Here is a 17101-nt window from a genome sequence, read left to right as displayed (position 1 = left end):
TTACTTTAAGATTGATAAACTCATATCATTGATATATTTTAAAAAGAAAACTTACTAGAAATCATTGCAAAAGAATTTTCGATCTTGTAACGGGTTAAAGAACTTCATGTCTTTTAAAAATCATGTGAAAAAACTGACCTTGATATTGCTCTTGAGTTTTAAATACCTTTGTATCGAAGATAATCACACGATATGCAGACGATAGGGAAATTTTACATCATAAATAATAAATATTTACGAAAAGATAAGATATTCTTACATTTAAAAAAAGTGCTGCGATAACGATTTTACTTGTTTAAATGAATCTGATGTATCAAATTAAATATAAAATTTAAAAAAAATATAGCTTTTGAATAGATTTTTTATTTATACCTGTATTTTATTTTAAGGAAATCTAGAACAATTTCATCTTGACGACTTTTCCTGATCTCTCCTAACTTCTTACTGCCATGGCTTTCATTATTGGTAAGTCATTTCTTTTTCATGATCTATTGGACCTCGTTTTCTTAATTTTCAAAAATGATCGTTTTCAGTGCAATTATTTTTCCTTTAGAGTGTTCACAATCCTTTTATTCTTTATAAGGATAAGAAATGACTGTTGTCAATAGATAAAACGCCATCCATCAATAAATACTCAACAAAAAAAAACCGCATATTCAGATCAATATGATAATATAAGTTTTCAGTTTAAATATTATTTTATTGAAGTGATTTGAGAGTGTGTTTTGATAAAAATCGAACATATCCTATGTTGAAATTGAAAAATCAAATTAATGTCATTTTCATGCCCCCAAATTTAAGGGGCATAACAATATGTACTGTGCGACGCCTCAATGCTAGTGGGTTTCTAATGTACAGATATCGTGGACGAATACCATCGTCTCTCAGTCTCTTTAGAACAACTTGTGCACTGTTTTAATGATGTTTTCAACCAGCACATGTAGCAGCAGTTTCTGCAGCAGTTCTGAATCGATTACTGAAGGGGGGTGGGGTTCTGGCGGTCCTTTCTAGGTGTGGTTGCCTGTTGACGGCCAGATTTCGATCTGTTATCCGTGTTCTTAACTGGTGGAGACGTATGTTAAACCGCTGCAAAGCCGACTGATGTACCCTAAATGCAATTGCAACCTCCTGTTCCGTAGCTCCGTTTATCATCATAGTTAGCCTTTGTTGTGTTTATCTTTGTTCAGGCGTCAAATTGTATATATATTCACAAGTATCTTAGTAGTTTAAAATAATGAAAGAAAATGATGTAATTTATGATGTAATTTTTGAAACATTGTTCAAAATATGCGATTTTCAGGCAAAAACCGGTGTAAACATTATCTTGACTTCTTCAATATATCTTCGTTTCTCAGCAAAGATTGTTGAGGGACGGTGTAAAATTTGTTCTAAATAAATATACTGAAAGGAAAAAGAAACGCAACGTAGCATAATTTTCGAAAACTTTTTGACCGCATGACCGGAAATTACGAAAATTGGTACCAAAATTAGCGTTCATAATTACTCAAATGTAAACTGTATGACGTCACGTAGGGAAAACGCAAAAAGCCCAAAACTCTGGCAATTTGATGATGGCGAATTTGTGAAGAAATCTTGTTGCACCATTTGATACACCTGAGGTATAGACATAGTTTTTAATAGTTAGAGACGATATGAATTTCTTGCAATCGTGGTACAATTTACGGAAGTTCCGTTGGGTCTGGTTTTCGAATTGCCTATTTTTATGAAAATGACAACAAGGGGTAACTAACCAGTTTCTTGTAAATTTTCCCCAATAAAAATTGTTATCCTTTGTGATAGAAAGCCTGGAATGGTTTTCAATCAACATTTACGATGACGTTAATGCAAAACAGAGTCATGTTACGGGCGGTTTATTCGCCCTGGCATCTCAAAAATCCCCATCTTACTACCATAAAAAACCGCCATTTTTACAGTAGACTATGATAATCATTACTCATTACATTCACAAGAAAAATGAAAGTAAACACTTCCGCAATTAGGGTTTTTTTTTAGCTGGTCAACTTACTGTTATCTTCCTCTCACTAGCGCATGCGCACGTCGTTTGACTAATGTTTTGGCGTGGTTACAATTCCCAATATACCCAGGGTTTGAAAGATAAACACTTTAAAGAATTCCATGCAAAGGAAAAATAAGGCTCTGACAGATGCACGGAATAGGCATAAAAGACAATGAGTTTTCGACTTTCACTTAAGGGGGGTATCGTCATATGAGCTTCAATAGCTTCTGAATTGTTTGACAAAATCAAATGGGATATTGGTTATATCTTGTTGGAAGTTGATTATAAAAGTTAGAAAGGAATAATAAAAAAAATGGAAAGACAAATAAATTTTTACACCTCAAAAGATTACCCTGCGGTTTATGTCCTTATTTAAACTGAGACCTATATTTAATATTCCTAGAAAATATTCTCTGAGTAAAAGCCTGTAATGCTAATTTCCAAGATATCAAATTTGATAAATGTGTAGATTTGCAGAATTTTCTGCTAAATATCCTTCCACCACTAGAAAAAAGTCCCTTATAAATCTTGCTTCTTTGTGAATTTTGGTAGTAGTTTTTTCATTGAATGCTTATATTTGTTTGAATTATATATGTTATAAAAATCAAATTATGATAAAAAGTTCTGCTTGAATTTTTCTTAAAAGCTGACGAGTGACATACTTTAAATCACAAATAGGTTTGCTAAGAAGTGAGTACCTAGTACCTAACACCAGACTAACAGATTGTAAGTAAAAATGTCCCCCTAAAAACACATACACATTCATTTGTCTATCAGAAACTTCGGCATCTTTGCAATATAAACTTCAGATTACTTGTTTGTACATTCAAATAATCTTTTAAAATGTTATAAAAATGTCTAGTCTATTAGTAATAAGAGCAGTTAGTTCCTTTTGATTTGAAATAACAGCTTTTTATGATGTCAGAGAGTTTGGAATTTTATTCATCATGGGGAATTGTTGATAATGTGATAAAAATCAATATGTCTTTGTTTTTTTTTTTCTCAATTTGAAACATTTTGTGATTTAAATTTTTCTCAAATTCTTTGGACTTTTCAAGTATCTAGAAAGATTAACACCCATTTCAAATTTATATATCCTGAAGTTTCTCTTTCGTTGCTGTGAAAAGTTTGATGATGAGTGAAGTAAGAGGCTTCAAAGAACAGTTACTGGATACAAGCTATATACCACTGTATCATTGTTCGACTAATGTAAGGATTTTTATGTAGTTAAGAACTCAGTATGGATATATATGATATTAAAAATTTGTTATTTGAATTTCAAATACACCTTAACTTGACGTACAGTCTGTTGAATAGGTTTTCGTGATTGGAAATGGACCCCATGCGGTCATAAAATGGCGAAGTATAAGAAAATGTTTATACACTGTATCCACACATTTTTCTGTAATAAGAAAAGACAATTCTGGCTTTTTGCAGCTCGTTTATGCTTAATCTCGTATACAAATTATAAAAAAAACACAAATGAGTGAAAATGTCATTTATTGAACTAACAAATGACTAGAACTAAAGCTACATTACATATAACATTTACTTATGTAACAATTAATTGGCTGGGCTTGTAACAAAATATAGAGTTAATGACAAATTGACTTGTAAAACATGCTGACTAGTCACATTACATAATTCTTCTGAATCAAAAGAAACGAAAACAGCCCACGCGAGTATATTAATTAAGGCTACAACCAAATAATCTACTAGCCTTTACAATATGACATTATACTGTATACAGGGTATTTTCGCCCCGTGTTATTTTCGCCCTTTCACATCTGTAAACAAGTTTGCCCCGTTTTAAATTAGCCAAAAAAGATTTTTATGGACTTTAAAATTGAGACATTTGATGAATAGAATTATATTTAGAAGAACAATTGTATATAAATCATATATTTGCATAGACATTTTATCAATAATCCTTAAAAGGAAATAAGATAATGATCTGTAATCAATTCATTAAATATAGTACTTAAACAATATACATTTTGAACAGAGTAAGAACAGAATTCCTTCATTAGAGGTTGGATTAGGTTACATGGCGATCGGGTAAAAGGAAAAGTCCGTAGAAAATTCATTGTGAAAATCAATTTGCTTGAAAAGAATCGGTCAACTTTCAACTCGGCAAAAAATGTATTTGCTTACAGGGTAATTGTATCGACGATTGAATTTGCAAATAAAAAATATAAACGATACCTTTGAAAGGTTTCTATTATCAATTTTTTTTTAATAGTTTGCCTCGTACATGTAATTGTTCGTACGTATAGAGCACACTTTTGCATATCAAATCAACTAGAATACTTAAACTCTACATATGCAGGTTAAATAGAACATTTCTACCTAAGTAAGAAAGATTTACAATAAAAGAATACGTTTATAATAAAGATTTCTTTTATCTTACCATTAACTATTTTTTTCATATAAGAAATCCAAATGAGAAACAGATTTTCAGATTCTGTGGTATTTTGTATTTAGAGCTCTAAAGGAAAACAACATGAAATTAAGGAAAGGGACCTCGTGTATTTGTGTTAGATAAAAATAGACAGTTATCAATAACACTTAGGAAAAATATATTTTTGGAAACATTTTTTTTTCTTTTCTTTTCTATTTTATACACCCAGAAACGACAAGAGTTTGTTTATATTAAACTTTGGCATATTCGGATTCATTTCTACGACCTCACATCAATCTTTAAATGTAGATTTTAAGAAATCTTTATCTCTAAAGTTCACGACATATAGCTTACTACTGTATACAGGGAAATGTTCGCCCCCGTTTACTTTTCGCCCCATTTGCCCTAGGCTGGCGTGGGCGAATTTTAAACGGGGTGAATTCAAAGTGAACTGTATAATATCTTAAGCAAATACGATTTTAGTTCTACTGTTTGTCTCATGTCTGGAAAAATATTGCTGTGCATATATGGACTACTAAATGTAGATGTTTGAAAGTAAATTAAGATTAAATGAAGCCATTTCTATGCATTCATTGATAATTTTGAAAAGTCCAAGAAAATTCCGTTAAGATATTCAATGTTAAGAGTCCACATGTTGTGCCTTATAAATGAATGATCTGAAATGATTAGAAGATGAACCACTATCACAGGTGAAATCAGGAGCCAACTTTAAGTAAGTCTTATCACTTCGGTGTCTCACACTCCCTGAAACGTTAAACTTTCCCATTTTTTCCGTTCGCTAACCGTTCGCTCAGCGTGCGTTCACCGCTCGCTCTCCGTTCACAGTTCACCGCGCGCTCGCGGTCACCGTTCAAAAAACTTTCACCGTTTGATCTTCGTTTCGTTTACTTTGCGTTCACCGTTCACTTATCGTTTAGTCTTCATTGTCATTCGGAACTCCGAAGTGAAGGGACTTTTCTTTTTGATGGTAAGGATTAACACTTTTTAAATTAAATAACTAAGATATCGTGTTTGAAAATAAATTATTTCATTGCAAAAAGTATTTACTATATTTATATTTCTATTATTATAACTTAGCTGTTACTTTATCCATGAAATATCCCCATAATGCATTAAGTACATAAATGAATGTAGAACGATGCTAAAATATTAAATGTACAAATGCTTCAAGCACGGTAACATTTTGTTGTAATAGAAAAGACAACCAACAAATTGTTAATGGATGGATAATTATCAAAATGTCGAAAATTGTTGTCTTTTAAAAATAATAGGCCATTGGATGCTTTTATAGATGCGTTTTAATGCGTTTGTCGTTTTTCTTTCTAAGAATTTAGACTTTAAAACGTGCCGTTTAGTTGTGACGCGGTGACACCCCTAATGTTTCCATTTGTATTAGAATTTTAAAATACCAGTGTATTAATGCAATACGTAAACAGACATTTGTAAATTTTAAAAAAATCCTTTACCTTACTCAGAATCACCTTGGCACAGAAAGAAATGTATGGTTGTTTTAACTGTAATTAATTCATTATATATATATATATATATATATATATATATATATATATATATATATATATATATATATATATATATAAAGCACATTTTACAACAACTCTTAAACTAACATAACTGCCCTAAGTGAAGAAATATTAATATAGAAAGCACAAAGAAATTCACTTTTACATGGATACCCACTTCCGCCCCAGCCCGGGGTTGAACTCTCGACCTTCGGAATCTGTCTCCTAGCAGTGCAGGAACAGCGCGCTAGACCGCTCGGCTATCTAGGCAAGTCAAAAAACTTGCTTTCGATGCCGATGGAATTCTCGCGGCGCTGCCCTACACTACACGGTCATTGAGAATAGAAGTGAGATACAGTTATTTGGACATTAGTTTTAACAGAGGATTGTTACCAATACATGTTGTAATGAAATTAATTATTATTTATAAAGCACATTTTACAACAACTCTTAAACTAACATAACTGCCCTAAGTGAAGAAATATTAATATAGAAAGCACAAAGAAATTCACTTTTACATGGATACCCACTTCCGCCCCAGCCCGGGGTTGAACTCTCGACCTTAGGAATCTGTCTCCTAGCAGTGCAGGAACAGCGCGCTAGACCGCTCGGCTATCTAGGCAAGTCAAAAAACTTGCTTTCGATGCCGATGGAATTCTATATATGTTAATGTAAAATCTTCGATTACCTATTGTGGACCCACCCCATCCCTGAGGGCCATGATTTGATCAGTAAATAATTTACCCTAACTAAGAAAGCTTCCACAGAAAATTCACCTTCTTTGGACCTGTGTTTCTTGGAAAAGAAGGTTTTGGTTCTATATATTTCATTGTAAAACCTTGATTTCCTATTGTGACACCACACTAACTTTGAAAGCCATGAACTGAACAATTAAGAATCTAAATTACCCCTGCATGCTTTAACATACAGATGTAAGGTTCAACTTTCCTGGTTTGTAGGCTTATATATATAAATGTTTCCTATATATTTCAAGGCAACAATTTGATTCGTTAATGTCATCCCGACCTTCCATAGGGGAAGGTGATTTGAACAATTTAGAATCTTCCCTACACCAAAAAAGTATTCCACATAAGTTTCTGCATTTCTGGCCAAGTGTCTCTTGAAAGAAATGCTTTGATTTTTCCCTTATATATTTCAATGTAACATTTTGATTCTTAATGTGGCCACATCCTATCTTCGGTGCCCATAATTTGAACATTCAAAATTTATACTTTCCCGCTATGCTTCTAGATAAGTTTAATCTTTTCTTGACAAGTGGTTCTGCAGAAGAAATTTTTATGACACCATTTATGACCCATATTTTTGTATTTTCTTGATTCTCTTCTCCTTGTAAGGGGATTTGGCCGTTATTTTAACAGTCTAAACTCTACTTTATCCCGGAATGCTTTGTTCTAACATTTGTCAAAATTGATCGGTTCGCTCTTGAGAAAAAGCTTAAAATGTGAAAAGTATACAGACAGACAGAGAGACACATAGACGGATGGACAGCAGGTTATCAAAATAAATCACTTGAGGTTTCTACACATGTTAGAATAAGCGAAACAAAATTATGAAATATTAAAAACGATATTGCGCCACCACATTTGCCGAGGGAGGACAGCAAATTTAACCTTTATTCGGCACTCAGGGTCATTGAACATTGAGTGATCTTTCTTGTACCAACACCTAAATTGCAACACAGAACCTCTGTTTTTACGTGTGATCCGAAGATCCGGTTTTGTCGTCCCGCAGTGGATTCCAACACGCGCGTGCATATGTAAGGATCATATTCTTATTTTAGAGCAGATGCTCTAACCACTGCGCCAAGGCGGGTTACATGGTTTAATGAAGTTTTGACATTAAGCACGTGGAAACTTCAATTTAATGGTGGCTTTAAAGGAATGAACTTCTTTAGCTTGCCATTAAACAACCAGTGAACCATCATTAAGCAAATTTTAAAGACTCTTTTCTTCTGCGATAGTCTTTAATTTATAACTATTTAATGGTCAATGTAATTTTTTTTATTACATTTAAATATTTATTCGGTTATTTGACGTTTTTCTTTTCTTCTTTTTATTGAGTACATATTCAAGTTAACTCTGCAAGAATGAAAGGGTTATAATAATAATAATTCCAGGTTATAATTTTGGAGAACTTTTACAACATCGGATTTTGTATTTAAACGCACTTTTTTCTTTATATTCTAAATAATTCATTTTTCAGAAATTTTCTTAGCTAAAAAAAAATGGTGAGCCATGACGATTATGCTATTTTGAAAAATATTGAAATTAACATTACAAAATGTTGTAGCAAGACTTTATAAAACCTTCAGTACTTAAAAGGAAAAAAATTAAATTCAATGTCCTAAGTTCATTTTCACAACATTTACATAATAACTAATTCAATCAAGATGGAAAGGACATGAATGTCTTTAAAAAATAATAATAATTAACAAAGAAGTACCAATAAAAATATACTGAAAGGAAAAAGAAACGCATAATCAACTTTTGAATAAAATTAAAACTTTTATTTCCAATATGTTTTCGAGTATTGTTATCAAACAATTTAATCCACCTTTAAACAACAAGTAACCGAAATCTTGTGTGACTTTGACTTATAATTCCTGAGTTACTGAAATTGATATGTCGATACCCCCAAAAATTAAAACAAAAATTCTCATCATCTCCCTTGCGCATCAGTAACAGCCTTGATTTTCTTGAGCATTGAGTTCACTGGAACATTTATCTTTCTCATAGGATTATCATTCAAGCCTTCCGACGGTAGTCTAACTGGTTGAAAGTAGCTGTGTTATTCCAAAGCCAACAAATCCCCCCGCCAAATGTATCTCACGAATTTTCGATTTAGGATAGAATTTATAGAATCTAGCTGATTTGGTACTTGTGAATGTTTGTAAGGAAGTCTTGACAAACACTGGCTACATTTTCTCAGCGTGAACATGCCAAAAAACGTTACGCATATGGCGCGTACGTGCGCGTGTGAGAGTAAAATCGACGAAAAGTTGCCAAGCTTACTTACCAAATTAGAGCAGAGAGTTTCTGTCAGTATTAGGGTGAAAATATGAGTATGATTGTCTGCTGTAAAAATATCGGTTTCAGTGATAATGACTTGACAGTAACCGAGGTTGCATGATGAAAAGCCCTCTCTTGATGTGACGTTGTTACGCGCCAACGTCAACGTCATGGTTGGTTGGAAACATTTTAAGTTATTCTCTGACAACCGAAAAACCTTTTTTGATTGAGAAGTTAAAAACAAACTGCACAACATGTTGTTGCCTTTTTATTCAGTTATGCAACTCAATTACTAGACCCCATGTAACTTCCGTCAACAATATCATGATTACAAGAAATTTTTACTGACTGCAAATACCGGAAAACGATGTCTATAACTCTAATGCATCTCTTGTCACTACAAAATGTGATCACAAAATTGCCATCATCAACATGCACGTGTATTTGGCTTTTTATCACTTCCCCTACGTGACGCCATACATTTCATGGTTGAGTAATTTTGACCAGCAATTTTAGTGCACAGTAATCAAAATACACATTTGACCAATTTTCATAATTTTCGGTCACATAGTTTAAAATTTTTCGCTATTATGCTATTATGCGTTTCTTTTTCCATTAAATATAACAGTTATAATAGTCTTCAATTGAAGGAGGAGAGAACGTCTTGTGTAATGTTTAAAATAAAACCATGACCTTGGCAGAGAGAATTTCACTATTAATCATAAGCAATATATAGAATGTTGTCAAATATTTTGTCAAAATGTGAAAGATACGAACCATACAATGCTTTATTTTAAAAAAAAAATGCTTTTCAGATGTATGAATATATTTTTGATATGTAATATAGAACTGCTTAATGTTTTTGAAGAAGTCATGCCATTTAAAATCTTTTTTTTAATTCAGAAACATTAGATGGAGAGATTCATTAAAAATTTCAATAAATGCTGTCTGAAAATATTTTTCAACATTTGTAAAATATTACGATGGAAATTAAAATTATTTTCGACGGTTAACATTTTTAAAATGTTTATTGAGAAAAAAAAACCTTTCGAAGCTAAAAAAAATAACAAGCTTTACAAATGTTTTATTACCCTGGAAAGCTGTTTAGCAATAAAGAAAATGGCTTTGGGGGATTTTCACAGTTTCAATTTTCTTAAAAGGCTCATTAATTTAGCTTAAATTCTTACTGAACCAAGAAAAGATTTGAAAATATTTAATGACCTGGGTAAGTTGTTTAGCAATAAAAAGGGTTCTAAGGAATGTTGACAATTGTAATTCTTTTAAAAGGTTCATTGATTTACTTTAAATTCTAATTGAAACCTAAGTAATAATGTATAAGTTTTGTTATCCTAACAACAGCTGGAGCAGCTCTGGCCGCTGGCATTCCTCTACTCTACAAGCTGGGAAAACGTGAGTATAACATTGAATGCTCTCCGTTTTTGAGAAATATATTGTTCTTACTATTTCTATAACCATTTGCTAAAATATATGTGAAAATATACTTTAAGAAACCAAACCAGTAAATTAAAAAAACATCAACTTTGATAAATAAAAGACAAAGGCAAGAGTTTGGTTTACAGAAGAAAAAAATTGACTTTTTTTAAAATATAGTTTCAAGTTATGCTCGGTTACTTTTTCTTTAAAAAAATTGTTAATGGTCCGACTACTTAAAATCCACTGTATATATCAATTATAAAGAATTGACATGGTGGGGGTTGACATGTTGGACATGGAAAATTTAGATAATGAGTCATTTATTTCATGCATTATTGTTTCTTTATCGCTACCTCGAATGACTCAAAAATAAATAAAACCAACGTTCGTTCAATATATACATGTAAGAAGATATTAATAGGGAAAGAACAAACAATTCTAATAATCATTTAGAATGATTTGAGTTTATTAGTAGGGTAAAAAAAATGGTTTTATGACTTTTTCTTACTAAAAAAACTTTGGCTAATTTGCATTTAATCAATGAAAGGATACAGACTTTCCCTTCTTAGGTTCATTAATGTAAGACTCAATACTTGATATCGCGATTACTTTACTTAGCGGAACTCTTTCGCAATGGAGGTAGGAAACGTTTGTTGAATCGCTGAACCAGCCAAATTAATTTTTGAGAGGAGATAATCCTAAAATGTTACATTTTTAACGATATTTTTAACTAAACGGGCTGTTCTTATTAAATTTTTATTAAAAATCATTGCATTTTGAAGCTGATAAAATAATCTAAACTTTTCTTATTTGACAATCTACTATTTGGAGTTCAATACTCTGCAATACATTGTAATTTTGGTATAAAATTGTTCAAATCATTCGATTGTCCCTACTGTAAAGAATGTCATGTACCCCAGGTAATCTCGTGAGATTTGAGCTTTCTCGACTCCCCTGCAAAAGAGCGGTAGTAAGTTAAGTAACTGCAAGGTACTCGCGATATTACGTATTATCACGTTATATGTATTGCACAGCTTAAGGTCATGCTGTGTTGTGAATGCATATTTACCATCTTTGATGTGACAGAAAGGACGAAAGACGGTCTTGCCATGGCAAAAACCTTCTGTGTTTTTTTTTTCTTTTAGTTTTATCCAGAGAAAAAAATCCTTTCTTAAGATTCTTTAAATTCCCTGTTTTAAATTCGTCTAATTGCAACGAAGGCGAAAGGGGCAATGTACAGAATTAAATACAACGATCCCTTTTTTTTCTAAAGCATGGACCATATTTGTCAGTGTATGTGTATTTGGGAGTGTGTGTGAGAGATGATGTATAATCCAGTGGCAGGTTTTCTAACCGATACTTGCATTGTTCGATAGTTAACGGCCGGTTTATATACAGTACCCACCAGACCGAACCTGACATCAAAGCAGCCCAAGAATGTAGTCCAGGGGACTATTCTGTGACTGATACGGGACCCTTCTCGGCCTGCTGTTGGACTGCTCTAGGTCGGTTGCGGGACTACTAAAATGTTAATTCTTGTAAATGAATGAGGTTTACGGAAATAGTTTTTCCGCCTTTTTTACTCATGCAGTTATGTTATGCTGTTACGTCATTATGTTAACTTGAGCGCCTTTTTTAGTGCGCCTTTGAGCAATTGATAACTACGAGCTACTTGTGCTATTTGCAAACCTTTCTACGTCGTGTGATCAACGCTAAAAATGCCTTACACCGCCAATCGGACAAAGTACTTTTGGATTGTTTTCGAAAAGACTTGGAGTGGTGGATAGCGTTCCTCCCCATATTCAACGGAACAGTGCATTTTTTAGAGACACGTCCTGTTCGTTCCTTGATGACGGATGCTTGCAATGCAGGAGGCGGCGGCTACTTTAGCGGTGATTACTTTTATGTGAACTGGACACTGGCCGTGCCAGAAGTCGCAGACAAACATATTAATACCAAGGAAACTGTGGCTATAATCCTAGCATTACAACGTTGGGCACCTCTGCTTGCGAACAAAAAAGTTATAGTGTACACAGACAATACTACTGCTAAAGCATACATAAACAAAGGTTCCAGCAGAAATACTTTTATTATGGAATGGCTCAGAAGCTTATTCTGGACTCAAGCATTTTATAACTTTAGTGTCTATGCATCCTATGTAAAGGGTAAACTGAACACAATAGCAGATGTGATTTAGCGTTTAAGTGAACCTTACATGCTCACTAAGCTCTATGAAATATTACCATTTGATGGGTCATACATTGTACTTTTCACAGTAAAAGCACTGGTCTCACACATGTCACCTGCTTTTATTTATTGTAGATGGGGCCGAGCTTCGTCAAGCACTGCGCATGGCAGCCAGTCGCCTGAGGACCCAGGGATGGGCGGTTAGCACAAAGAAAACTTACCAAGCCCAACTTACCTGCTATCTGGACTTTTGTGCTAAAGTTAACTTACCTAGAGTACCAGCAGCACCTGAGCAGATTATCTTATACATTGCATACTTGGTGGATATGAAGTCCTTTAAGTATAGTATCATCAAGAATTACCTGAACATTGTGAAACATTTACATTGTGCTAATGATTTAGATGACCCTATTCATGGAGTGTGGTCCATTCAGCAAACCCTGAAGGGAGCAAAACGTGAACTTGGTGATGCCCAGGGAGCAGCGACACCTATTCAGCCTAGACATCTTTTACTGATTAAGAGTTCCCTATGTTTAGATCTGAAGGAGGACTTGTCCTTTTAGACGGCATGCCTTATCGCCTTCTTCGGACTTCTGCGGCCTGGAAACTTCTTATCTCAGGGACCTATCTGTGTTCCAGACCGTGATTTGTGTATTCAAAATATAAGCCCACATGCCAAGGGCTTCTTGTTATCCCTGAATTGGACTAAGACCCTGCAATTCCGAGAGCACCAACTTCAAGTTACACTTCCTGAATTGCATGGTCACCCACTGTGCCCAGCCAGTGCCTTGCGCAGCTTATTTCATTTGCTCTTCATTAACCCTTTAACGTCGGACACCTCACCCCTCCTACAGAAGGCAAACGGTGAACCCCTGTCTTATAGCTGGTTTCTGTCGCGACTGCGGAGAGTCTTGCCTGGAGTGGATATAACTGGGCACTCCTTTCGAAGGGGAGGGGCCACTTGGGCCTTCTAACAAGGATTACAAGGCGAGTTGATACAGGAACTAGGCTTCTGGAAGAGCAACGCCTATCTGCGCTACTTAGAGTCTAACACTGACCAAAAGTTCGAAAAAATGTACCAGTTTGGTAGAGGACGACCTTTCAGTCTTTAGGGGAGTTTTGGGTTATTTGAGGTTTTACTCCCCCTCTTCTCTTTCAAACATTATTTACATGGGTCTGGGAGGTTACATGTACATTCACATCTATGTTCTTTGTGTTTTTATTCTACTTTAAGTTGAGCTATTCACTGTGCATTGAAAATAAATCTGTGTACGCCCAGACTCATCTTTTATATATATATTGAAGTAAAATGTTAATTCTTGTAAATGAATGAGGTTTACGGAAATAGTTTTTCCGTCTTTTTTACTCATGCAGTTATGTTATGCTGTTACGTCATTATGTTAACTTGAGCGCCTTTTTTAGTGCGCCTTTGAGCAATTGATAACTACGAGCTACTTGTGCTATTCGCAAAACCCACCCACCCCCACCAGTAGTATTACTGCAGTCTATATACTTTGTATAATTTAACACACATGGGAGGTTACATGTACATTCACATGTATGTTCTTTGTGTTTTTATTCTGCTTTAAGTTGAGCTATTCACTGTGCATTGCAAATAAATCTTTGTACGCCCAGACTCATCTTTATATATATATATATATATATATATATATATATATATATATATATATATATATATATATATATATATATTGAAGTAAAGGACTGTTTAAGACTGATATAGTAATCAAACTTAGCAGTCACAGCAATCCCTGCGATTTCTCTTTGGGACTACTTTGTTCACTAATGTGTGAAAAAGCTTTGGGTGTTATGATAACTCCACCTCTTATGTATTCCAAATTTTGAGGTTCTCTTTTTAAGTTTTGAATACTCATTGCAGAGACGTTTGTGAAAATATAAAAAAATCTTCTAAAATTTAGATTACTAGGGAAAGTACTCTATGTGCTTTTATAATTAGCACAAGAGAAATGTATATCCCAGTACATTGTATTTTGTTTTGGGACTTTCACCTGGACTCACTATCGAAGTTACAACTTAGCACCGGAAGTTGTATAAGTAGGCCTCCTAAAGGAGTTTTATGAAGAGACTTACTTTTACAATCGACGGCTGACTTTTAAAATTTAAATTTTATTGTGTTTTTCTGTCTAAAGAATATCTTATTTGGTCGTTGAATAAACTTCAAGGTTTTCCTTAAGGAATTAGTTGGATGTATTTTGATTAATTTAACCTTTCAAAAATTTCTTCTTAAAAAGAAATACTATTTTAATTACAAAAAATATATATATATAATTTTTTTTTTCAAAAATTCATTGTAATTGTTCCAGGGTTAATGAGAGACAAAGACAAGGACGATGGGGATACAGACGAAGACTATGATTTTGAAGAGAGCAGAAAAGTTATAAATGTACTTCAGGAAGACATTCAAAACATTAAGGAAACCATTTTATCTGAAAAAGAAAAGATAGAGAATCATCAGAAAAGCATCAGAAAAACTCAGCTTGATATAAATGTCAAAGCTGAATCCTTGAAAGTTCTAGAAAAAGAGGAAAAATTTGCAAGTGAGAGAACTTTAGATTATCTCAAAGATTTGAATAATGCAAAAGGTTTACAATATATTATGCATACATTTTGTTACTACATTTACTCTTAGTCATATGTTTTCAAAATGGTCAATAGTCTTATCGGAAAGGATAATCAGATTAAATAATTGCTACCTTTTTGACGGATTCATTACTTGTATCATCAATAATTTAAAACTAAAAACTATTTTGAATGGATATGTAAAATGAAACAGATATTCCTTTATTACAAAAAAAGTTTCTGTCACCCTCATGGCGCAGTAGTTAGAGTTTCCAATCTAGAGTCGAAGAAAAGGGAAATGATCCTTACGTCGTGGATTCTAATCCATTGGGGACTTGGAGACCGGTTATAAACCAAGTTGCCATGTCGCAGTAGGTGCTGGCACGAAAAAATGTACCTTACTGCTCAATGGCTTGAGTGCCGATCGCGAGTATAGGTATAAATTTCTAGCTCACCTGAGCCGAATGCTCAAGTGAGCTTTTCTGATCACATTTTGTCCGGCGTCCGTTGTCTGTCCGTCCGTCCGTCTGTATGTCTGAAAACTTTTCACATTTTCGACTTCTTCTCAAGAACCACTATGCCAATTTCAACCAAACTTGCCACAAAGTGTCCTTGGGTAAAGGGGATTTAAGTTTGTTCAAATGAAGGGTCACGCCCTTATTCAAGGGGAGATAATTAGGAATTAATGGAAATTTAGTGGCATATTTTAAAAACATCTTCTCAAGAACCACTGTGCCAGGAAAATTGAAACTTATGGGGAAACATCCTCAGGTAGTGTAGATTCAAGTTTGTTTAAATCATGACCCACGGGGGTAGGGCGGGGCCAAAATGGCCGACCAAAGTTGTACATAGAAATATACAGGAAAATTCTTCAAAAATCTTCTTCTTAAGAATGACAAAGCCATAATTCATCATATTTATATGGGAGCATGATCAGGTAGTGTAGATTCAAGTTTGTTCAAATCATGACCCCCGGGTTAGGGCGGGGCCAAAATGGCTGACCAAAGTTTTACATAGAAATATATAGGAAAATTCTTTGAAAATCTTCTTCCCAAGAATGACAAAGCCATAATTCATCATATTTATATAGAAGCATGCTCAGGTATTGTAGATTCAAGTTTGTTCAAATCATGACCCCCGGGGGTAGGGCGGGACCAAAATGGCCGACCAAAGTTTTACATAGAAATACATGTATATAGGAAAATTCTTTAAAAATCTTCTCAAGAATGAAAGAGCCATAATTGATCATATTTATATGGAAGCATGCTCAGGTTGTGTAGATTCAAGTTTGTTCAAATCATGACCCCCAGGGGTAGGGCGGGGCCAAAATGGCCGACCAAAGTTTTACATAAAAATATATAGGAAAATTCTTTAAAAATCTTCTTCTCAAGAATGACAAAGCCATTAATCATCATATTTATATGGAAGCATGCTCAGGTAGTGAAGATTCAAGTTTGTTCAAATCATGAACCCCGGGGGTAGGGCGGGACCAAAATGGCCGACCAACGTTTTACATAGAAATATATAGGAAAATTCTTTAAACATCTTCTTCTCAAGAATGACAAAGCCATAATTCATCATATTTATATGGAGGCATGCTCAAGTAGTGTAGATTCAAATTTGTTCAAATCATGACCCCCAGGAGTACAATATAGGGCGGGGCCAAAATGGCCGACCAAGATATATATATATATATATATATATATATATATATATATATATATATATATATATATATATATATATATATATATATATATATATATATATATATGAAAATTCTTTAAGAATCATTTTCTAAAAATGATTGGTCATGGGACTACTTTTGGATTTAAACTTTACAATAAAAAGCCATTTTCTACTTTTTCCTACCCTTAGTGCTCAGGTGAGC

The 17101-nt window shown here is 33.8% G+C and overlaps 1 protein-coding gene and 1 pseudogene across 1 annotated transcript in view; both read left to right on the top strand.

Moving 5' to 3' along the window:
• The first annotated feature begins 333 nt into the window (after positions 1–333).
• LOC134228513 (uncharacterized) overlaps positions 334–17101 on the top strand; it is a 57576-nt gene continuing 40808 nt past the window's right edge. Inside the window, exons 1-3 of the mRNA XM_062710172.1 lie at positions 334–465; positions 10348–10398; positions 14955–15233. Coding sequence (XP_062566156.1) covers positions 450–465; positions 10348–10398; positions 14955–15233 — 346 coding nt within the window. The 5' untranslated portion in view covers positions 334–449. The remainder of the gene's footprint in view (positions 466–10347; positions 10399–14954; positions 15234–17101) is intronic.
• On the top strand, positions 12272–13768 carry LOC134228524 (uncharacterized; annotated as a pseudogene).

The sequence above is a fragment of the Saccostrea cucullata genome, unplaced genomic scaffold (assembly GCF_032062105.1).
Source record: "Saccostrea cucullata isolate Sc308-1 unplaced genomic scaffold, CSIRO_AGI_Scuc_v1 ctg213, whole genome shotgun sequence".
In the NCBI taxonomy this organism is placed as follows: domain Eukaryota; kingdom Metazoa; phylum Mollusca; class Bivalvia; order Ostreida; family Ostreidae; genus Saccostrea; species Saccostrea cuccullata.
Note: the sequence above shows the minus strand (reverse complement) of the source record. Positions and strands in the feature narration are given on the sequence as shown.